This window comes from Lepidochelys kempii, chromosome 10 (genome assembly GCF_965140265.1).
Source record: "Lepidochelys kempii isolate rLepKem1 chromosome 10, rLepKem1.hap2, whole genome shotgun sequence".
Classification (NCBI taxonomy): domain Eukaryota; kingdom Metazoa; phylum Chordata; order Testudines; family Cheloniidae; genus Lepidochelys; species Lepidochelys kempii.
The window spans coordinates 38218247-38241940 of NC_133265.1; the positions used below are offsets into that span (position 1 = coordinate 38218247).

Here is a 23694-nt window from a genome sequence, read left to right on the forward strand (position 1 = left end):
ACTTGAAGTAGAAAGGCCCTAGAAGGGGCTTGGGACCTCGTGGAATGAGCAATTAGGTTCAGAGGAGGGGGAACAGCTGCAAGGTCACAACACACTCAAATAAATGATGTAATCCAAGAAGAAATTCTTTGAGCGAAGATGGGGAGACCTTTCATTCTTTCAGCTATTGCTAGGAAGCGCTGCGGTGAATTACGGAACAGTTTGGTCCTCTGAATATAAAACGCCAGAGCCTAATGTCCGAGGAATGCAGGCGTTGTTCTTCCCTACTTGCATGCAGCTTAGGGTAAAAGACTGGCAGAAAAATTTGCTGCTTACAGTGGAATTGGGACACCACTCTCAGAAGATCTCAGGTGCGGAAGATTGTATATGGAGGTTCTGTCGTGAGGGCTCGGATCTCTGACACCCTCGTGGACGAAGTGAACGCCACCAGAAAAGCTACCTTCCAAGAAAGGTGCAGCAATGAACATGTTGCTAGTGGCTCAAAGGTTGGCTCTGTCAGCTTCAAGAGGACAAGGTTCAGGTTCCATGGCAGATTGGTTCTCTCACCTGAAGGAACATCCTCTCTAGGCCTAGGTAACGAAAATAAATCTCTAGGTAAAGAATTACCATCGCATGGGAGAAAACAGACTTATTGTCGACCTTTGGATGGAATGCTGAAAAGGTTGCCAGGTGGACCTTGATTAAAGAAAAGGCCAGACCCTGCTCTTTCAGAAACAGGAGGTAGCCCAGAATGAGCTGCAACAAAAACTGCATTGGTGGAACTCTGCGTCAGGAAGACCAAAGGGAGAAATGCTTCCATTTCACCGAATAAGTCGCACGCATGGAGGGTTTTCTGCTGCCCAGAATAATTTTACGGACCTTCTAACGAACGAGCCTGCTTGTCAAGATTTAGCCACAAAGATTGCATGTTTTCAGATGCAGCGAGCTGACGTTTGGGTGGAGCAATCGCCCATGGTCCTGAGAAATAAGGTTTGGGTGCAGCGGGCGCCCAACCAGAGCTTCCAAGCAAAGCTGAACAAGAGTGGTGTACCAGTGCTGCCTGGGCCACACTGGAGCTATTAGAATGACTAGAGCTTGGTCCTGCTTGATCTTTGTCAGCATGTTGTAAATCAGTGTGGTGGGTGGAAAGGCACAGAACAGATGAGATTACCACATTAGTAGGAAGGCATCCATGATGAAGCCAGGGCTGTGACCCCTCAGGTACAGAAGTGCTGACACACTTCCTATTGGTGCAGGTGGCAAACAGATCTATATGGGGAAAACCTCACCTATGGAAGAAACCTCACCATTGCTATATCTAGGCGGAGGGAGCACTCCTGGTGAGCGGAGAAGGACCTGCTTAGGTGATCTGTAAGTTGGTTCTATACCCCTTGTAGATAGGATGCTTTGAGCTCGACCAAGTGAGCGACGCAGAACTCCCATAGACGACATAGGGAAGAAGAATGGGCCCTGCCCTGCCTGTTGAAGTAATACATGGCAGATGTATTGTCCGTGAGAACTGAAACTGTCCTGTTCATGATGTGGGGCAAGAACGCCTGGCAAGCCAGTTGGACTGCCTTGAGTTTCCCGACATTGATATGGAGCGAAAGCTCCTGCCTGGACCACAGACCTCAAGTCCTGAGATGTCCCAAGTGGGCTCCCCAGCCCCAAGCAGAGGCCTCAGAGACCAGATGTGCAGATGGTTTGGGGTCTTGCGAAGGGAACCCCCATGCAGACCGTCCAGCAGTCCAACCACCATGTCAAGGAGTTGAGGATTTGAGAAGGTGCCATGAGAGCCCTGTTAAGGTGATGTCTGGAAGGGGAGTACACTGTGGCCAGCCAGGCTTGGAGAGGTCTGAGTTTCAGCCTCGCATATCGAACTAGGTAAGTGCACGAAGCCAAACAGCCAAGTAGGCTCAAGCAAAGTCTGACAGTTGTGATTGGTTGTCACTGTAGGGAGCTTATTATCATCGAAATAGCCTGAAAGAGGTCCTCTGGAAGATTGGCCTTTGCCAACATCGAATTGAGAATAGCTCCGATGAATTCTATTCTTTGAACACACGTCAGGGTCGACTTCCGCACATTTATTAGAAGACCTAATGCCCGGAAGGTTCATTATATGAGGACGATGTCGGACTTCACCTGCACTTGAGACCAGCCCTTGATGAGGTAGTCATCAAGGTACCGGAACATGTGGACTCCTCTTCTCCTCAGAAACGCTGCTACCACTGTCATACACTTGGTGAAGACTTACCGGGTGGCTGACAGATCGAATGGCAGGGCTGCAAACTGGTGATGCCCTTGGTTCACCACAAACCTCAGAAACCGTCTGTGGCCTTGGAAAAGAATAAGTATATGAAAGTATGCATTCTTCAAGTCGAGGGCAGCGTACCAATCCCCTTGATCCAGTGACAGGACGATGGAAGCCAAGGATATCAAGAGGAACTTAAACTTTTTGAGATAGGAGTTGAGCCAACCAAGTCGAGGATTGGTCTGAGAGCTTACTTGGCTTTGGGGATCAGGAAATAGCGGGAACAGAACCCTTTCCCTCTTAGCGATAGTAGAGCATCTTCCACAGCTCCCATCTGGAGAAGGGATTGAACTTCTTGCTCTAACTGAAGCTCAGGAGAAGGGTGAAAAGGTGGGGTAGAAATAAACTGGAGGGAATATCCGAATTCCACTGTGTTTAAGACCCAGTGGTCTGAAGTAACCTGTTCCCAGGCTTTGAAGAAATGGGAAATGTGGATGGAAAAGATAGGGTGACTGGATCGTTGATTAAAGGGATTGATAGGTCACCCTTGAGCATCTCATCAAAACAAGTGCTTCAGAGCCAACTGGGAAGGCCCCATGGAGGAGGAGGGTGGAGGTGACCTACTACATCCAAACCCCATTGTTTCTTCTCCTCCTCTGGTCATGCCAGGGTGGCTGGGGATAATAATGCTGATATTGTTTTGACCTATACAATCTTTTGGGCTGTGCCAGAGTATGCAGCCCCAGGGACTTTAATGTCACCTTCGAGTCTTTTAGGCCATATAGCCTGGCATCTGTTTGCTCTGATAAGATCAAGGGTCCTGTGATGTTATTGACATGAACTGTGACCGTATAGATCATTGTTGCAACCAAGGTCCTATAGTTGCACCAAATCTTGTACAAGGGAGGTCAAGTAAGGTGTCTATGGAAAGGCTGTAATTTGCTGGTTATAATTATGCTGCCTGTATATGTGTATCATTTTTGTATTTGAAGTTATGAATATTGGCTATGTACTTGTATCCAATGTGTTTGATTCTAACTAGCATCAGTGAAGTATTTGGTCAGCTTCTTGAAAAAGGTCTGTCAGGGTTCCTTCCCCACTCTGAACTCTAGGGTACAGATGTGGGGACCCGCATGAAAGACCCCCCTAAGCTTATGTTTACCAGCTTAGGTTAAAAACATTCCCAAGGCACAAACTTTGCCTTGTCTTTGAACAGTATGCTGTCACCACCAAGTGATTTAGACAAAGAAAAGAGAGAGGTCCACTTGGAGTTCCTATTTCCCCCAAATATCCCCCCAAGTCCTACACCCCCTTTCCTGGGGAGGCTTGAGAATAAACAAGATGAGCACAGACCAGCCTTGGATTTTTAACACCCAAAAAACCCAATCAGATTCTTAAAAAACAGAACTTTATTAGAAGAACAAAAAAAGATAAGAGAACAACTCTGTAAGATCAGAATGGAAGATAATCTTACAGGCAGTCAGATTCAAAACATAGAGAATCCCTCTAGGCAAAACCTTAAGTTACAAAAAGACACAAAAACAGGAATACACATTTCCTCCAGCACAGCAAATTTCACAAGCCAAAACAAAGAAAACCTAACCCATTTTCTAGCCAGATTACTTACTAACTTTACAGGAGTTGGAGGGCTTGCATCCTTGATCTGTTCCCGGCAAAGGTATCACTCAGACAGACAAAAGCCTTTCCCCCTCCCTCCAGATTTGAACGTATCTTGTCCCCCTGATTGGTCATTTTGGGTCAGGTGCCAGCCAGGTTACCCGAGCTTCTTAACCCTTTACAGGTAAAAGGACTTTGCCTCTGGCCAGGAGGGATTTTATAGCACTGTATACAGAAAGGTGATTACCCTTTCCTTTATATTTATGACAAGGTCTTTTCTGAGTAAGTGCCCAATTAAGAAACACTTAATTGACAATGGAGTTTGGGAGACGCCAATCCACATCTGAGCTTTCCTGGGAATGTTCAAACTAACATGTAAAAAATGGCATTGGCCTGCAAAAAGCTGAATCATTCATGGACATGTGACTTGCCTAGGTGGCTACAAACTCCATCTTGTTGCTGTGATTTTGCACAGAAGAACAAAGGGGTTTCCACCCACCAGAGAGAGAATATAAAAGGCCCCGGAAGCCCCTCCATTTTCTCTTCAGCTGGCTCAACAGATAGCCTCTCCACCCCAAAGAGATGCCTGAAAGAAACTGGAACAAAGGTCTGTAACTATGGGGTGTGAGTGATTGCTGGACCCAGGTCATAAGCAACAACGTTGGTCTGAAAAGGATTGGGCCCAGACTAGGAAGGAGTCTAGTCTTTGAAAGAAGCTTATTGGGACATCTCTAAAGGTGAGATTTACCTGTATTCAGTTTCCTTATGTATTAAGCTTAGACTTGCATGTTTTGTTTGATTTTGCTTTGTAACTTACTTTGTTCTGTCTGTTATTACTTGAAACCACTTAAATCCAACTTTTTATACTTAATAAAATCACTTTTGCTTATTAATTAACCCAGAGTAAGTAATTAATACCTGTGGGAACAAACAGCTGTGCATGTCTCTCTATCAGTGTTATAGAGGGTGGACAATTTATGAGTTTACCCTGTAAAAGCTTTATACAGAGTAAAACGGATTCATTTGGTGTTTAGGCTCCCAGAATGACTGAATACTGGGTGCTGGGAAAGTCCCTGTTAACTGAGCAGCCCCTGGGCTAAGTGAATCTAAATTCTGTGAACTGCAGGGGGGCGTGACCCTTGTTCTGTCCAGCTCAGCAAGTCGGGAGTGGAGGGAAGCCTTCTCTGGCAGGGGGATTTGCTCTCAGTGGTATCCCAGGACATCTAGTGACTGTCTTGAGGGAGTTACTGTGACCCAACCCATCACAGGTCCCTCAAATGGCAGGTCCCATAATGCCTGTTGAACTTCCTGCAGGAACCCTGATGCCTGCAACCAGTAGCTTCTGCGTATGGTGATGGCTGTAGCCATTGATCTGGCCACAGAATCTGCACCATCCAGGGCTGCCTGCAGAGAGGCTCTGGCCACCTCCTACATGAGGGTCAAGAACGCCTGCTGGCTATTCTGGGGAGGCCTATCTTTAAATCTGTTCATTGCTTCCCACATGTTAAAATCATAGCAACCCAACAATGCTTGCTCGTTCGCAAAACAATGTTGAAGCCTGCCTGCTGAGTAGGCTTTCCTCTCAAGCAGGCCCAGCTTTTTAAGTTCTTTTGCTTTTGGTATTGACTCCACCTGGCATTGGCGGTCCTTCTCATTGGTAGCCACCACCATGAGTGACCCAGGGGGAGGGTGTGAAAATAAAAATTCACAGCCTTTAGCATGTACAAAGTACTTCCACTCCATTCTTTTGGCTGTGGGCGGGAGGGAGGCTGGGTTCTGTGAAAAAGCCTTAACAGGCTCCATAATTGCCTCATGCGGGAGGAGAGCAACCTTTGCAGGAGTTGTTGCCGTCAAGATGTTCAAGAAGCCATGGGTTGGCTACTTGATGACTTCAGCCTGCAAGCCCAGGTTGCATACCACCCACTTTAATAAATCCTGGTGTGCCCCTTTGTCATCAGCTCCTCATCTGGCAAAGAGGAGGAAGAGGTGTGCAAAGTTGTCATAGCTTCCAATGCATCCTCTCCTCAGGGAACCTGCTCCCGCTGACTGATACCGGCTTCGGTACCTGGTTGCACACCAGGTTGCGCACCCTGTTCGGTGTCGGGCTCCAGAGTGTGGCCAGCCCCCACACTGGCACCAGTGTTCAGATCCAGGGTTTCTCAGTGCAGTATTGGTGGCGTCCTACTTTCTGAGGTCACTGAGTAGGAACACCATGAGCTGGTGTCTTGACCTGGGGGAAACCCCCATGAGCTGCAGAAGGGCCACTGCATGGGCCAAGTGTTCTGGGGCATCATCGCGCCTGGAACTCCCAAGGTCAACGAAGGTTGCAGGAAGTGGCATATGCAATCTTGCCTGTCTCAGTGGTGCAAAAAGCAGGACACCGAGTCTGACCCCGAGGAGGAGGACGAAGATCGAGTGACCAAGGCAGCACTGACCCTCCCAGCACCAGGGAATGGTGCCGTGGCTATGTTCTGGGTGAAGCAATCAGAGGACCCTGGAGAGTGGTATTGGCACTGGCCTGGAGCTGGTGGAGGCCTCTGTTCCACCAACCAGCGTTGGCAGTGTCTTGTCCACTAGGTTATCCCAGTATCAGCAGAGCCAGTCTCCAGCTGATGCGTATGCTTCTGGGGTAGACGGTACTGCAAAATGGTTGGTACGTTGCCAGATAGGAGGTTGCGCTTCCCTTTGTGGGGTCTGCAGTACCAGCATAGCTGTCAGTGGTACTGTTTGCCATGAGAGGGAGAGTGGCCTAGCATGGGTCTTGCTCTATCCTGCTCTCTTCACCTATCTCCTCCTGGTGCCAGACAGCAGCTCTTTTCATGGTGCCTATGATGTTTCTTCTTGGGCACTGGTGAAGAGGAACAGTGCTTAGAGCCTCTACCATTGGGAGGCGCACTGCAGACCAATGACGATGTACTTGGCACCAAGTCAGATCTTGGCTCCAAGGCGGGTCTCAGTGCTACCTCCATGAGGAGTTTCTTTAGTCTCGCTGTCCGGTCTTTTTGGGTGCACAGTTAAAACTCCTGACAGATCTGGCAGCGATCCTTCCTGTAAGCCTCTTCCAAACACTTGAGACAGCTCAAGTGAGGGTCGCCGGTGGGCACAGGTTTGTCACAGGAAGAACAAGGCTTAAACCCCAGAGACCAAGGCAGGGGGCACCTCTCCGTCACAGAGAGATGTCTTAATTGTGTCACACTAAAACTCACTAAAAACTATTCGAACTAACTAAACTGTATAAGAACCACTATAAGAGTTTTGCCACGGCAAAGGAGGGAGTTCCAACAGCCATCAAAGGCAGTAAGAGGAAAAAGACAGTTACCTCTTTTCGTAACTGGTGTTCTTCGAGATGTGTTGCTCATGTCCATTCCATTCTAGGTGTGTGTGCTTGACACACGTACCGGTGCTGGAAGCTTTTTCCTGAGTGGTATCTGTAGCGGACCGGCTCTGGCACCCTCTGAAGTGGCGTGCATATGTCGCTGTATAAGGGGCACCGCCGGCTTCCCCACACCCTCAGTTCCTTCTTGCCGTAAACTCCGACAGTGGGGAAATAGGGAGGGTCATGGAATGGACATGAGCAACACATCTCAAAGAACACCAGTTATGAAAAAAGGTAACTGTCTTTTCTTCTTCAAGTGCTTGCTCATGTCCATTCTATTCTAGTTGACTCCCAAGCAGTACCACTAGAGGCAGGTAGGAATTCATGGACATGTAGACTACAACACAGCCCTGCCGAACCCAGCGTTGTCTCTGGCCTGTTGGGTGATGGCGTAATGCATGTTAAACTTGTGCCCCAAAGACCATGTCGCAGACCTGCAAATGTCCTGGATAGGGACATGGGCTAGGAAGGGCTATGTAATTGTATCTCAATGTGTTTGATTCTAAGTAGCATTAGTGAAGCATTTGGTTAGTTTCTTGAGAAAGGAATTTGCAGATTAAGTGCCCAATCAAGAAACACTTAACTGACAATGGACCTTGGGAGACTCCAATCCACAAATGAGAAGTCTTTCTGGGCTTTTCAAGGTAGCAAGTGAGCAAACTGAGTCATGCATGGACATGTGACTTGCCCAGGTGGCTACAAACTCCATCTTGTTGCTGTGATTTTGCACAGGAGAATAAAGGGGTTTCCACCCACAAGAGAAAGAATATAAAAGGCCCTGGAAACCCCTCCATTTTGTCTTCAATCCTGCTTCTTACCTCTGGAGGGACTTTGCTACACTGAAGCTCTGAACAAAGGACTGAATGACCATCCAAGTTGTGGATGTACTCTAGAGACTTGATTTGAACCTGCAGTTTATTCCATCACTGCTACAAGCCTAACCAAGAACTTTGCCATTACTGTATGTAATTGATTCCATTTAACCAATTTTCGCTCTCATCTATATTTCTTTCTTTTTATGAATAAACCTTTAGATTTTAGATTCTAAAGGACTGGTAATAGCGTGATATGTAGGTAAGATCTGATTTGTAGATTGACCTGGGTCTGGGGCTTGGTCCTTTGGGATTGGGAGATCCTTTTTTTCTCTTACTGGGGTATTGGTTTTCATATACCATAAGAAGTGGCTGCTGGTGGTGATACTGGGAAACTGGAGTGTTTAAGGGAATTGCTTGTGTGACTTATGGTTAGCCAGTGGGGTAAAACCAAAGTCCTCTCTGTTTGGCTGGTTTGGTGTGCCTTAATAGTAAACGAACTCCGTCTTTGGGCTGTAACTAACCTGCTCTAAGCAATTTGACCTGAATTGATACTCTCAGTTATGTCCCACCAAAGACAGCATCATTACACTCCCCTCCCCACAACCCCCTTGGCAGTCCAGAGTTGTGGCCGTGACCACTAGGCCACAATTCCCAACCAGACCCTGAGAGGAGACCATTATAACTGGTGGAGAACGCTGGCATTCAATCCCACCCCTGAGAGAAGGGGAGATTGACTGACCTAGGTGGCCAAATAGCCTGGTTTAGAACAACAGGGCCTCGTCAGCCAGCAATGATGGAGTTGGAATGATTGTTGAAATGGACGACCGAGAACCAGCAGCAGCAGGTGGCACAGCAGCAGCAACTCCTGCAGCAAATGGCCGCTCAGCAGCAGCAACTGATTTGGGACTTAGGGGCCCAACAACAGGAACAACAGCAAAGGTTAGTTCAACAAGTTCTGGCATTGATGCAGTCCCAGGGGTCCCCCGGAGCTTCCCCATCAGGGGGCCTGGGCCCAAGCCCATGAGCCCCGCTAGTACCTGTGAATCTCACAAAGATGGGCCCTGAGGATGACCCCAAGGCTTTTCTGACAACATTTGAGCAGGTGGCTATGGCTGCCCAATGATCCCCTGACCAGTGGGCCATCCTGCTGGCACCTTACCTAACGGGACCAGTGCAGGCCACATACCGGGGACTGGATTCAGAGAGTGCCCAAGACTGACCTCAGGTCAGAGCGGCCATCTTGGACTACCTCGACATTACTGAGGAGACCTTCTGCCAGAGGTTCTGGGGGGAAAGGGACCCTCCAGGGGCCTGACCCCGGATTGTCAACCAGAAACTGCGAGACCTATGTTGGAGATGGCTAAAGCCCGAAGGGCGGACCAGAGTAGAGGTGGCTGAACTCATCCTGGTGGAGCAGTTTGCCCAAATCCTCCCGAAAGGGGGTAGGGACTGGGTACGCAGACATCAAAAAGAGTCACTTACCAATGCAGTGAGATTGATGGAACACTATCTGGCAGCTGAGACTCCAACCCCAGCCCGAACATAAAATCTGGGGTCCTCAAGCAATTGCTCTGCCCAGAAGCCAGGAAGAACGAGGGGGCCAAGCACCTGGGGGAAGACATTTCCCGAGGCCTGGGTCCCAACCAGCAGTCTCGGGGCTAACCATGGGAGCCTGTTTCTCCTGTGGGCATCCGGCCCACCATTATCAGGAATGCCCCTATATGGAGTGCAGCTATGGGCAAGTATGGATGGTAGAAAGCCGTGCCTGGAAGCGCACCCCAGCAAAATTAACAGTTCCTGTACAAATAAATAGAACTGAGGTAATAGGTTTAGTAGACTTTGGGTGTGGGCAAACCCTGGTCCGGGACAACCTGGTCCCCAACCCTGAAGCCCGCAGAGAGACCATCTTCCTGCAGTGCATTAACAGGGATATTAAACCCTATCCCATTGCCCGGGTAGAGGTCATCATAGGGGACAACATGAGGCCCCTTGTAATAGGGCTAGCCCCAACCCTAGCCTACCCTGTTATCTTGGGCTGGTACTGGGAACACTTTTCAGACCCATTGAGGGGATGTAGACCTGTTCCCAGGAGCCCGGATGAAGCATCTGAAGGAACCAGGGCAGGCAGAGAACCCCAGTCCGTGACCCTGGCGGGAGTAGATGAGGAGCAGGACCCCAGGGAGGGGGTTTCCCACCAAGAGGAAGTGCTGCCGGAAGATCCACCCAATCAGGAGACGTTACCAACTCCACTCCTGGAAAGGGAGTTACTGACCCGAGAGACGGATTTTGTGAAGGACCAGAGGGAGGGTGAGACTTTGACCCATGTTTATGAATAACTCCCAGTGATTAATGGTGAGGTCGTAGATCCCCACCGGGATGCGCAGTACCTCCACTTTGAACTCCAAAAGGAACGATTATATCTGCTGGAAAAAGGACCACTGGACAGAGGAAATCCGTTCACAACTCCTTGTCCCTCAGCCACATTGGCAAGAAGTCATGCGATTGGCCCATGCCATCCCCTCCGCAGGCCACCTTGGACAGGAGAAAACTCTGGCATGGACTTAGACCACTTCTCCTGGCCTGGCGTACATCAAGAAGTTAAACTTCTGTGACTCCTGCCCGGAATACCATCAAGTCAGGCCAAAAGGTGGATGAAAGCCCTCCTCATCCCCCTCCCTCATCATTGAACCTCATCAGATTTCTTTTGGCCCAATCCTCCAATTTGTCTAGGTCCCTCTGTATCCTATCCCTGCCCTCCAGCGTATCTAGCACTCCTCCCAGTTTAGTATCATCCGCAAATTTGCTGAGAGTGCAATCCACACCATCCTTCAGATCATTTATGAAGATATTGAACAAAACCGGCCCCAGGACCGACCCCTGGGGCACTCCACTTGACACCGGCTGCCAACTAGACATGGAGCCATTGATCACTACCCGTTGAGCCCGACAATCTAGCCAACTTTCTACCCACCTTATAGTGCATTCATCCAGCCCATACTTCTTTAACTTGCTGACAAGAATACTGTTGGGAGACCGTGTCAAAAGCTTTGCTAAAGTCAAGATACAATGCATCCACTGCTTTCCCTTCATCCACAGAACCAGTAATCTCATCATAGAAGGCGATTAGATTAGTCAGGCATGACCTTCCCTTGATGAATCCATGCTGACTGTTCCTGATCACTTTCCTCTCATGTAAGTGCTTCAGGATTGATTCTTTGAGGACCTGCTCCATGATTTTTCTAGGGACTGAGGTGAGGCTGACCGGCCTGTAGTTCCCAGGATCTTCCTTCTTCCCTTTTTTAAAGATTGGCACTACATTAGCCTTTTTCCAGTCATCCGGGACTTCCCCCATTCGCCACGAGTTTTCAAAGATAATGGCCAATGGCTCTGCAATCACAGCCGCCAGTTCCTTTAGCACTCTTGGATGCAACTCGTCCGGCCCCATGGACTTGTGCACATCCAGCTTTTCTCAATAGTCCCTAACCACCTCTTTCTCCACAGAGGGCTGGCCATCTATTCCCCATGTTGTGATGCCCAGCACAGCAGTCTGGGAGCTGACCTTGTTAGTGAAGACAGAGGCAAAAAAAAGCATTGAGTACATTAGCTTTTTCCACATCCTCTGTCACTAGGTTGCCTCCCTCATTCATTAAGGGGCCCACACTTTCCTTGGCTTTCTTCTTGTTGCCAACATACCTGAAGAAACCCTTCTTGTTACTCTTAACATCTCTCACTAGCTGCAGCTCCAGGTGCGATTTGGCCCTCCTAATTTCATTCCTACATGCCCGAGCAATATTTTTATACTCTTCCCTGGTCATATGTCCAACCTTCCACTTCTTGTAAGCTTCTTTTTTATGCTTAAGATCCGCTAGGATTTCACCGTTAAGCCAAGCTGGTCGCCTGCCATATTTACTATTCTTTCGACACATCGGGATGGTTTGTCCCTGTAACCTCAACAGGGATTCCTTGAAATACAGCCAGCTCTCCTGGACTCCTTTCCCCTTCATGTTAGCGTACAGTGTCACATCTGTACCCTAGCGTTCAGAGTGGGGGAGGAACCTTGACACAGGCCATCTGTTTCCGGGTGATAAATGGAGGTACAGAGGCTCTTTAGTCTCAAAAGCTCACAGACCTGTTTCATCAAGCGGAATGTGAAATTGGTGCCTTGGTCAGTCAGAATTTCCTTGGGAACTCCTACTTGAGCAAAGACTTTCAAAAGTTCCGTGGCAATAGTCTTTGCATTTGTCAGGGTTCCCTCCCCACTCTAAACTCTGGGGTACAGATGAAAGACCCCCTAAGCGTATATTCTACCAGTTTACGTTAAAAACTTCCCCAAGGAACAAATTCCTTTCCTTGTCCTTGGATGGTATTGCTGCCACCACCAAGTGATTTAAACAAAAATTCAGGGACATATCACTTGGAATCCCTATTCCCCCAAAATATCCCCCCAAGTCCCTTCACCCCCTTTTCTGGGGAGGCTTGAGAATAATATACCAACTAATTGCCTTTAATGTAAATATAGACCAGACCCTTTATCTTTAGGACACTAAAATCAATCAGGTTCTTAAAAGAAGAACTTTATTATAAAGAAAAAAGTAAAAGAATCACACCTGCAAAATCAGGATGGAAGGTAACTTTACAAGGTAATAAAGAGATTTAAAACATAGAGGACTCCCCTCTGGACTCAGCTTCACAGTTACAAAAACAGGAATAAAACTACCTCTTAGCATAGGGAAAATTCACAAGCTAAAACAAAAAATAATCTAACGCATTTCCTTGCCTTACTTACAATGTTTGTAACCTTAGATGGATTATTTCAGGTATGTTTTCAGGAGATGTTGTATCTGCCTGGTCTCTCTCTCCGTCCAGAGAGGGAACAAACAAAGAGAGCACAAACAAAACCTCCCCTACGTCTGCCCAGATCTGAAAGTATCTTCTTTCCTTATTGGTCCTTTTGGTCAGTTGCCAACCAGATTATTTGAGCTTCTTAACCCCTTACAGGTAAAGATTCAGTACAGCTGCCCAGGAGAGATTTTATGCTACCCTTATCTGTATGTTTATGACAGCATTGGTGTTACGGAGTGGGATTGCCTCCAGATAATGAGTCGCATAATCAACTATCACCAATAGGTGTTTGTATCCAGTGGCACTCTTTTCCAGGGGGCCGACAAGGTCTATCCCAGTTCATTCAAAGGGGACACTGATGACAGGGAGTTAGGACTTAGGACGGAAGAACCCAATGCACAGTTACAGACTAGGGACCGAATGGCTAGGCAGCAGTTCTGCGGAAAAGGACCTAGGGGTGACAGTGGACGAGAAGCTGGATATGAGTCAGCAGTGTGCCCTTGTTTCCAAGAAGGCCAATGGCATTCTGGCCTGTATAAGTAGGGGCATAGCAAGCAGATCGAGGGACGTGATCATCCCCCTCTATTCGACATTGGTGAGGCCTCATCTGGAGTACTGTGTCCAGTTTTGGGCCCCACACTACAAGAAGGATGTGGATAAATTGGAGAGAGTCCAGCGAAGGGCAACAAAAATGATTAGGGGTCTGGAACACATGACTTATGAGGAGAGGCTGAGGGAACTGGGATTGTTTAGTCTGCGGAAGAGAAGAATGAGGGGGGATTTGATAGCTGCTTTCAACTACCTGAGAGGTAGTTCCAGAGAGGATGGTTCTAGACTATTCTCAGTGGTGGAAGGACAAGGAGTAATGGTCTCAAGTTGCAGTGGGGGAGGTTTAGGTTGGATATTAGGAAAAACTTTTTCACTAGGAGGGTGGTGAAACACTGGAATGTGTTGCCTAGGGAGGTGGTGGAATCTCCTTCCTTAGAAGTTTTTAAGGTCAGGCTTGACAAAGCCCTGGCTGGGATGATTTAATTGGGGATGGGTCCTGCTTTTGAGCAGGGGGTTGGACTAGATGACCTCCTGAGGTCCCTTCCAACCCTGATATTCTATGATTCTATGTGGGGACCTGCATGAAAACCTCCTAAGCTTATCTTTACCAGCTTAGGTCAAAACTTCCCCAAGGTACAAAATATTCCACCCTTTGTCCTTGGATTGGCCACTACCACCACCAAACAAATACTGGTTACTGGGGAAGAGCTGTTTGGAAACGTCTTTCCCCCCCAAATACTTCCCAAAACCTTGCACCCCACTTCCTGGACAAGGTTTGGTAAAAAGCCTCACCAATTTGCCTAGGTGACTACAGACTCAGACCCTTGGATCTTAAGAACAATGAACAATCCTCCCAACACTTGCACCCCCCCTTTCCTGGGAAATGTTGGATAAAAAGCCTCACCAATTTGCATAGGTGACCACGGACCCAAACCCTTGGATCTGAGAACAATGAAAAAGCATTCAGTTTTCTTACAAGAAGACTTTTAATAGAAATAGGAGTAAATAGAAGTAAAGAAATCCCCTCTGTAAAATCAGGATGGTAGATACCTTACAGGGTAACTAGATTCAAAACAGAGAGAATCCCTCTAGGCAAAACCTTAAGTTACAAAAAAGATACACAGACAGAAATAGTTATTCCATTCAGCACAATTCTTTTCTCAGCCATTTAAAGAAATCATAATCTAACGCATACCTAGCTAGATTACTTACTAAAAGTTCTGAGACTCCATTCCTGTTCTACCCCCGACAAAAGCAGCATATAGACAGACAGAGACCCTTTGTTTCTCTCCCTCCTCCCAGCTTTTGAAAGTATCTTGTCTCCTCATTGGTCATTTTGGTCAGGTGCCAGTGAGGTTACCTTTAGCTTCTTAACCCTTTACAGGTGAGAGGAGTTTTCCTCTGGCCAGGAGGGATTTTAAAGAGGTTTACCCTTCCCTTTATATTTATGACAGCCTGGTTGAACGCGTTAACAGAACCCTGAAGCAGATGCTGAAAAGGTTTATCCCAGATGCCCTCCACCTCTTGTTTGCCATTTGGGAAGTCCCACAATCCTCATTCAAGCTCCTATATGGGAGACGGCCTCGGGGAATCCTTGACCTAGTCTGGGAGATGTGGGAAGGACGAACTCCAAGAACTCAGAATGTCCTACAGTACATGCTGAGACTCAGGGGGAGACTTGAGACTCCAGGACAGAGTTCCTGGCTATCTTCGAGGAGGAAAAAATGGTGGCGAGAGCCTCCCTCTAGCGTTCGTGGGTTTGTTGGGTGGGGAGGAGGTTTTCTTTAGCCACAGCTGTGGCTGTGGCTAAAGAAAACCTCCTCCCCACCCAACAAACCCATGAACGCTAGAGCAGCTGTGGCTAAAGAAAACCTCCTCACCACCCAACAAACCCACGAATGCTAGAGGGAGGCTCTCACCACTATTTTTTCCTCCTCGAAGATAGCCAGGAACTCTGTCCTGGAGTCCTCGGGCAGTGCGTCCATGAATTTGGCAATAGACTGCCAAACATTAAAATCATATCTGCCAAGGAGGGCCTGGTGTTTATCCACTCTGAGCTGGAGGCTGGCACTTGAATAAACCTTCCTCCCAACAAGTCAAGCCTCTTGCCGTCTTTATTTCTGGGAGTCAGGCTGGGTTGCCCCTGTCTATCTCTCTCGTTGACCACAGATACCATGAGGGAGTTTGGTGCAGGGTGAATGTACAAATATTCTGATCCCATAGCAGGGATACCTTGGATGGGGCTACCATGGCCAGGATGTCAAACAGGCCATCGGAGGGTTCAGCTAACTCCTCCACCTGTAAGACCAGGCTTGCTGCCACCCTCTTTAGCAGCTCCTGATGTGCCTTAGCATCATCCTGAAGCACTGACTGGGATGGTTCTGCCACTGCCTCATCAAACAATGATGATGATGAGGCAGGGGCCGGGGGGAAGAGTGGGTGCCACTTCCACCTCTTCCTTAGTCTCCACCCCGGTAGAAGGCTCCTGAGCACTGCGCTCCGACCCTGCGTCTGATGCCAGGGGAGGACAGGAGACAGTCACTGATCACCTGTCTGATGCGCCTGACACAGAGCGCTGGACGAGAGTCCCAGGTGCCCACGGAAACCCCCATGGGTTCCAGAACCGCCATGGGGGAGACCACTAGCCCTGGGGCCAAGCACCAGTCGGCAGTACCAGAGGAGCTCCTCCGTGCTTGGCTGAGAGCGACTGGCTCGAAGGGCCCAGTGCCTCTTCCTCTTAGTTCGAAGAGGGTGAGTGACACTAATGAGGCTTCAGAGTCCTCTTCCTGATGGCTTCTTCAGATTCCTTGGCTCCCCCGCAGAAAAATGGGGGAGTAAAAGAAATCTGTGGGGAACACACGCCCCTCCCACAGCAGCCCGGGTGTGTCTGCTTCAGAGGTAAAAGTAAGCTGGTACGCCCCAGTACGGTGTACCGGCAAGAGTCAATGCACCGTACTGGGGCAGCCCGGCTTCCCTAGGGGGCAATTTAAAGGGCCTGGGGCTCCCAGCAGTGGCTGGAGCCCCAGGCCCTTTACACTGCCTCCAGAGCCCTACTGCTGGAGCCCTGGGGTAGCGGCTGCAGGGCTCCGGTGGCTATTTAAAGGGCCTGGGGCTCTTCTGCTTCTACCACCCCAGCCCTTTAAATAGCCGCCAGAGCCCCACCGCCACTACTCCAGGGCTCCGGGTGCTATTTAAAGGACCGGGGCAGTAGAAGCAGGGGAGCCCCGGGCCCTTTAAATAGCTGCTGGAGCCCCGGACTGCTACTGCTACACCGGTGGGAGGGGAGGGAGCACGTACCTTACAGGGTGGGCTGGGGCTGGCTCTGACCCTCTCAGCCCCACCCCTTCCACCCTAGGCCCAGCCCCTTCCAGGGGCCAGAGCTGGCCCCAGCGTACAGGTAAGTCACTTGACTTACTTTCATCCCTGGTCTGCTTGGAGCAGCCAACAGCAGAGAGCAGATCACAGCAGGGGGGAGGAGAGAGGCTGGGCATGTGTGTGTGTGTGTGTGTGTGTCCGTGTCCAAGGAGAGATGTTAAGGGGGTGGGGCTGGGCACCTGCCTGCGAATGAATGAGAGAGACTTACTGTTGCATCCTGAGCTTAGAGATGTAGGGCTGTGTGAAGCGGGCTCTGTCCCTGAGGCAGAGCAGAAATGTAACAACTATACAGAGAGGCTGCTAATGTTTCAATTGTTAGTTAATTGTTCCCATTCTTGGTCAATTAAGACTTCTTTACCTTGCCTGAGTGGTGTAAAGAAGCCTTATTGTAAATGACAGTAACAAAATCCTCAGCTAGGAAGGTCTACATGCTTTCTCACTTTTTCCCTGTGCCAGAGAGGCACAATGGGGTTAGATTACAGCTCAGGATCTATTTTACTTATCCATTTTAAAAAAATGCAGGACAATTATTAGCAAAACTGTAGGACTTTCTAGTGTGAAAGTCTGAGCCCTTTAAAGCGACATTCTACTTTATAGTACACAAAAATAAAAGTAATGTAATTTAAATGAAAATCCAGGATTCTAACTGAAACGCAGAATCTTAGTTACCAAGTATTTGTAACTTAACTTTCATGTGTTTAGGAAATGCTGAAGTTATTGTGATTATTTTTTCTGTAAGGTAGTTTTAATAAATTACCAAAATAAGTGAAACTGATTGGATTATTTTGACAAATAAAATATGCAGAATTTTTGCATTTTTTGGTGCAGAATTTGAATTTTTTGGCACAGAGTTCTGCCAGGAGTAAAATCTAACAGTGAAGGGAAGAGACTTGGTTTGACTGACTTCTCATCTTCCCTCTGGTATCTCCTCTTCTTGGAGATGGGTAATGATGATTAACTTTTTGCAAACAAAGTCAGCACGGAGGGAGCTGTGTTCAGGAAAAGAACCAAGGACTCCCACTGCAGTGACTAACCTCAGTGTCTGTCACAGTTACGAGGCTAGCTGCCTGTTCGTCTGCCTGTTTTCTCTGAGGGTATGTCTACACAGCAAATGAAGGTGTAATTGAAGCTAGTATGGGTAACAATAGAGTAAAGATATGGTTGCACAGGCTGCAGTGCAGACACAGAACCCAAATGTGTGCCCAGGGCCTCCAGTAGCACGCAGGCAGCTTGCTCATACTACCATGTCTTTACTAGTATTGCTATTCAGGCTAACTAGATTAAAGCTGGCATGGGTATGCCTATCTGCATTAGAACAACATCTTCACTTGCAGTGCGCACTCAACTCAGTGATCAGCCTTTTGCCTTACCTGCCTTTGGGTGGAATCTCACAGTTCTTCCATTCTTAGACCATACCTGAGTACATCACCCAGATTATACCAATCACTGAACACCCTGCAGGTCTGGCACCTGTGTTCAGAGGTGGCAGGTTTGTAGAAATTTTGGTGGTGGCCAGAACCCGCACCCCCACAAACTCCGTCCCCCACCTGCCTAAGGCTCTGGGAGGGAGTTTGGGTGGGGGGAGGAGGTCTGGGGTGCAGGCCCTGGGCTGGGGATTAGGGTGCAGGATGCAGGCTCTGAGAGGGAATTTGGGTGCGGAAGGGGGTCTGGGGTGCAGACTCTGGGATGGAGTTTTGGTGTTGGGTGTAGGCTCTGGGCTGGGGCAGGGGATGGGGGGTGCAGGAAGGGTGAGGGGTGCAGGCTCTGGGATGGCATTTGGATGGAGGCTCTGGGCTGGGGGTGGGGGTGTAGGAGGGGGTGAGGGGTGCACGCTCTGGGAGGGAGTTTGGGCTTGGAGGGGGTGCAGAGGGAGGGGGTGCAGGCTCTGGGAAGGAGTTTGGGGATAGGAGGAGGTGCAGGGGTGAGGGCTGTGGGGCTGAGGATGAGAGGTTTGGGGTGTGGGAGGGGGCTCAGGGCTGGGGTAGAGGATTAGGGTGTGGGGGGATGAGGGCTCTGGCTGGGGCTAGGGATGAGGGGTTTGGGGTGTGGGAGGGGCTCAAGGCTGGGACAGAGGATTAGGGTGCGGGGGGATGAGGGCTCTGTCTGGGGCTGAGGGGTTTGGGGGATTGGAGAGGCTCAGGGCTAGGGTAAAAGGGCAGGGTAAGGGCAGCCTGCCCTGCCATTAGTGAATGGGGGGCATTAGGACCCTGCAGCAGCAGTTGATGCGGGGACCAGGGGAGGTGAGCGGGGGCCGCAAGTGGGGGCCAGGGGACATTCGGGGGAGGTGCGGGAAGGCGGCAGGTGGGGCCCGGGGAGAGACCCGGCCCCAAACATTGGTGGAGCCAGGCCCCCGGGCCCTGAATATTGCTGGAGCCCAGGCACATGAGTGTATATAACTCACCGCCCCTGCCTGTGTTTGCTCCTTTGTTTCAGGCCTCAGATGTGAAGCCTCCTGGTGCCTGAGACCTGCTCCACACACAGTTTTTGTATCAATGTGAATTTTTTGGCTAACTGTGTGTTTGGGTTTTGTTTTTTTTTAACTGAAATAGTTATCTGGTCCAATCCCAAGTGTGGACACAGTAATATGGGTATAAAGGTGTCTAAGGGCATGTCTACACTACAGCCACTATAGAGGCATAGCTACATTGGTGCAACTGTGCCACTGTAGCGTAGAAGCTTCCTCCATCAACGAAAGGGTCTTTTCTATCCAAGTAGTTAATTCACCTCTCTAAGAGATGGTAGGGGTGGGGGGGTTGTACCACTTTAACTATTTGTGTGTGCAGACAAGGCCGAGGATTTAACATGCAAAGTTAAATTGAAATAATTTAAGATGTGTAATTAAAGGGAATTAAGTGCATTAATTAAAGCATATTAAACCTTTGTGAGGGCACTCATATTCAGAAACAAAATAAGAGACTGTAGTCACATCTACATTACAAGTACTACAGCAGCATAGCTATCTAGCTATGCTGGCATAATCCTGTAGTACACACAGCCTACACCAATGGAAGGGGTTTTTCCATCGGTGTAGGAATGCCACCTCCCTGAGTGATGGTAGCAAGGTCACCAGAAGCATTCGTCCGTCAACATAGCTGAATCTATGCTGGAGGCTAGCTTGGCATACAGTTATGTGGATCAGGGTTTGTTTTCTCATACCCCTGACCAATGTAACTATATAGACTTAACTTTTAAATGTAGATCAGGCCTGTTTTTCCCAGTCTGAAGGAGAATCCACCAGGGCCTGTTCAAGAGAATGTTCTTACAATGACTGCTTCATTGTTTGGGCAGTTAGATCCACATTGGGTTTTAATCAATGGCTTCACAACGGTGTTTCACCTTTAGGGGAGGATGTTGAAACGGTCTGACCACCTTTGTCAGGTATGTCTACACTTCAAGCTGCAGGTGTGAGTTCCACCTCAAAGAGACATACTTGCACTAGCCTAATTGATCTAGCAACACAAAAAACAGACTGTAGTCACGGCAGTGCAACCAACAGAAGGGGCTGGCCTCCCAGAGCATGTACCTGTCCAAAGCCAAAGGCATGTACTCAGGACTGCTAGCCCATCCACTGGCTGCGCTGCCACGGCCACATTCTATTTTTACCCCATTAGCTCCATCACAGCTAGCACGAGTATGTCTCCCTGCACTGGGAATCACACTCTCAGTCTAAACATCACCATCTTAGAAGTCAAGCACACAAATAACATTTTGAGATACAGACTGAAATATGCAATTAATACAGAGACTTATCGTCATATTTCATCAGTCTCACTTTCTTTTTACTTACTCCTTGTGCACATGCAGGCCAAGTGGATTAAGCTAGCCAGAAGACAAGGAAGTACAGGGCCAACAGGACTGGGCAGTGAGGTGGTGAAAAGCACCCACTAAACCAGGGCAGGCTGGAGACTAAATTAGACAACGGACTGGTTATTCCATGTTTATATTGAATAATCCTGTCAGAAGCAAGGAGTTAAACAGACTCCTTTATTTGCACTCACTCATCAAATATAAAATCCACTGCATTTCAACATCAACTGTACAAATCACAATTTTCAATGCCTCCTAAACAGCATTGCAAGTTTCATTAGCACATTATCTATCTGACACTGCACTACTTTTAGTCTGTCCTGGATGTGTGGTATTTTTCGTTTTTGGGGTTTTTTTTTGAATACCAGGAACAACAAACATTTATATAGCTAAAAGCTAACGATAGCACAAATGCAGATAAACACTTAGCCAAGCAGCAAACACTAAGGATACATCACACTGCAGCTGGGAGGTATAATTCTCCACTCAGATAGACATACACGTGCCAGCTCATTCAGAGCTAGCGTGCTAAAAATAGCAGTGTGGCTATGGTGGCATGGGCAGTGGTTCAGACTAGCCACCTGAGTACAAACCCATAAGAGGCCCTAGATATGTACTCAGGTGACTCACATGAGCTGCCATGGCCTCACTGCTATTTTTAGCATATTAGCTCAGACAAAGCTAGTGCAGGTATGTCTGTGCAAACTGGAAATTACACTTCTCAGCTGCACTATAGACATACATGTAGTGTCTTAGCCATTTAGGTCACGGGTTCAAATCCAGCTCAGTAGCAATCAAGAGGTCTGATTTGATGGCCGTTTGGTGGCCTATGCAAAATGAGTTCTGTTCTTGATGGAAAAGTGCCCGTACCTCTTGCACAAAACTAAACAAAATGTGTACCATCATTGGGGATCTGAGCAAAGAGACCAATGAATGAACAAGCCATAAAGACAGATCTGCCCTCTGATCCAGAGAGGTGGTTCCTCTATGTTGAAGTTGAGACACAATGAGGGAGCCAGCACTGCTGCAGCTGCTTACTCAGTACTCAGGCTTGAGGTGTGTCAAAATCAGCGATTTTCACAAGTACTAAACTCAGCATTTTTTTAAAAAACAGAGAGGTGTTGTGGTCTAGTGGATTGAGCACAGCGCAGTAACCCAGGAATGCCCGCATTTTTATCTTGGCTTTGCCAATGACTTTTTGCGCAGCCTTGGACAAGTCAATCACTTTCTATGCTTCACTTCCACCATCTGTAAAATGGAGCTAACACTTACTTGCATACCTCAGGCATTTACAAACCACCAAGATCAGGGCCATATAAAATCCTAGGTAGATTCACAATACCTGTGAGGGTTAATTAATGTTCGCATAGTGCTTTGAAAACAAAGCATGACCATAAATGCTAAGTATCAGTGTAAAGGGAAAGAGAAAACAGAGGCCTCACCAGTAATTATTTTTCTCTTCTACATATGCAACAGGGATAAATGTGGTTATCAACAAAATGTTCCACTAAAAGTTGGAGAAGGGAAGCCCCAACAAGATTTATCTACACACAGTTTTTGTCCCGATTTAAGTAAAATCAGTTAAAAAAACAAACTTAATTAAATCAGAGCAACTCGCTAATTTGTGCAGGGTTCTTCCAGCATCAAGGAATGGCTTGTTTTCGTAAATTAGATTCCTATCCTAAACCATAAGCCAAACTTTCCAAAATGAAGTTTTCTTACTTTTCAGGCTTTTGTCCAGAGTAGGAAGGCACGGCTCCACCATCCCCTTGTCCAGCCTTGAAATCAAAGAATTTGACTGTGTCCATTTCAACATCATAGAAACAGATCTTAGAGTCAAGACTCTCATCGGCCTATGGCAGGGGAAAAGAGAAGGAGTTAGAGCCAACAGTAGAAGAGACCAGCAAGGTAAAATTCAGCTGGCCTATAAAGGCAGCCCACAAGCCAGCCAGCAGCACAGGAGCCAACAAACACCTGAAAACAAAGGAGTCCGAGTGGGGGATTTGGGGGTGGGAGGGCAGTTTTTGTTTGTTTGGTTTTGGGGGTTCTTTTTTCCTTCTTCACAGTAGATTAGCAGGGAAGGCTATGGCAGCTACAGGGGCAGCTATCGAAGTGACCCAAGGAATGGAAGAGTTAGTGAATATGACTGGATATGGAAGTTGTGGGGATGTACATTATTCTGGAGAGGGTACTGGAAAGGTGCTTTGTTTGTATGAAGTGCCACCTGATAGAGCTGATGGAAAAGAAGATCTGAGGTTTGGAGTTACAGCTAGAAACCTAGAGTTTCAAAGGAGATTTGAGCAGGTGATGGAGAGAAAGAGAGAGGAGGCTGAAAGGAAACTTCATGAATTGCAGATGCATGCTGGACCAGGGAACTGTGAGGGTAGACTGCTGGATGAAGAAAGTGGACAGTGGAAGCATGTGACTTCGAGAATAAGGCAGAGGAAAAACCAGCTAGTGAAGGAGAAACAGAGCTGAGGAACAGGTTTGCTGAGTTGGAAAATGAAGGGGAGAGGCAGGCAGTAACAGAAGATGGGAGAGCAAGGAAGAAGAGAAGAGAGGCTAGTCCTACAAGAAGAGGGGAAGAGACAATAGAGCTAGCCAGAGTTCAGAGACGCCAGAGGATAGAGGACAACTTGTAGAAGATTGCAAGTGAGAACAGACAACAAGAAGACTTGCAGCCAGAAAGAACAAAAGAGGGAAGGCCGGACAATCATACCAACAACAAGAAGAGGCAAGTCTACATAACTGGGGACTCCCTACTAAGAACAACAGGCCTGTCACCAGAGCTGATCTGGAGAACAGAAGGGTGTGCTGTCTGCCAGGAGCTAAGATATGGGATGTGTCCTAAGACAGAAGAGGATCCTAATGGGAGTAGGAAAGAATCCATTGACTGTCTTTCTTGTGAAAAAAAATGATACTGCTAGATTCTTGCTCAGACACAGCTAGGAAAACTATGCCAGGCTGGGGAAGGTGCTGAAAGAAATGGACACTCAGGTGATCTTCAGAGGGATTCTACCTGTCCCTAGAGGAGGAGAGCGAAGACAAGACAAGATTATGATGATCAACAGATGGCTCAACTA

At 48.0% G+C, this 23694-nt stretch overlaps 1 protein-coding gene across 5 annotated transcripts in view; it reads right to left on the reverse strand.

The window, feature by feature from the left end:
- Positions 1 to 23694, reverse strand: part of IFT140 (intraflagellar transport 140) — a 247126-nt gene that overhangs the window by 96342 nt on the left and 127090 nt on the right. For 4 of the 5 annotated variants that reach the window (XM_073362957.1, XM_073362955.1, XM_073362953.1 and 1 more), the window contains one exon: positions 22334 to 22464. The exons of the other annotated variant lie outside the window; for it this stretch is intronic. In XM_073362957.1, the coding sequence (XP_073219058.1) occupies positions 22334 to 22464 (131 nt within the window). The remainder of the gene's footprint in view (positions 1 to 22333; positions 22465 to 23694) is intronic. 5 annotated transcript variants of the gene reach the window in all.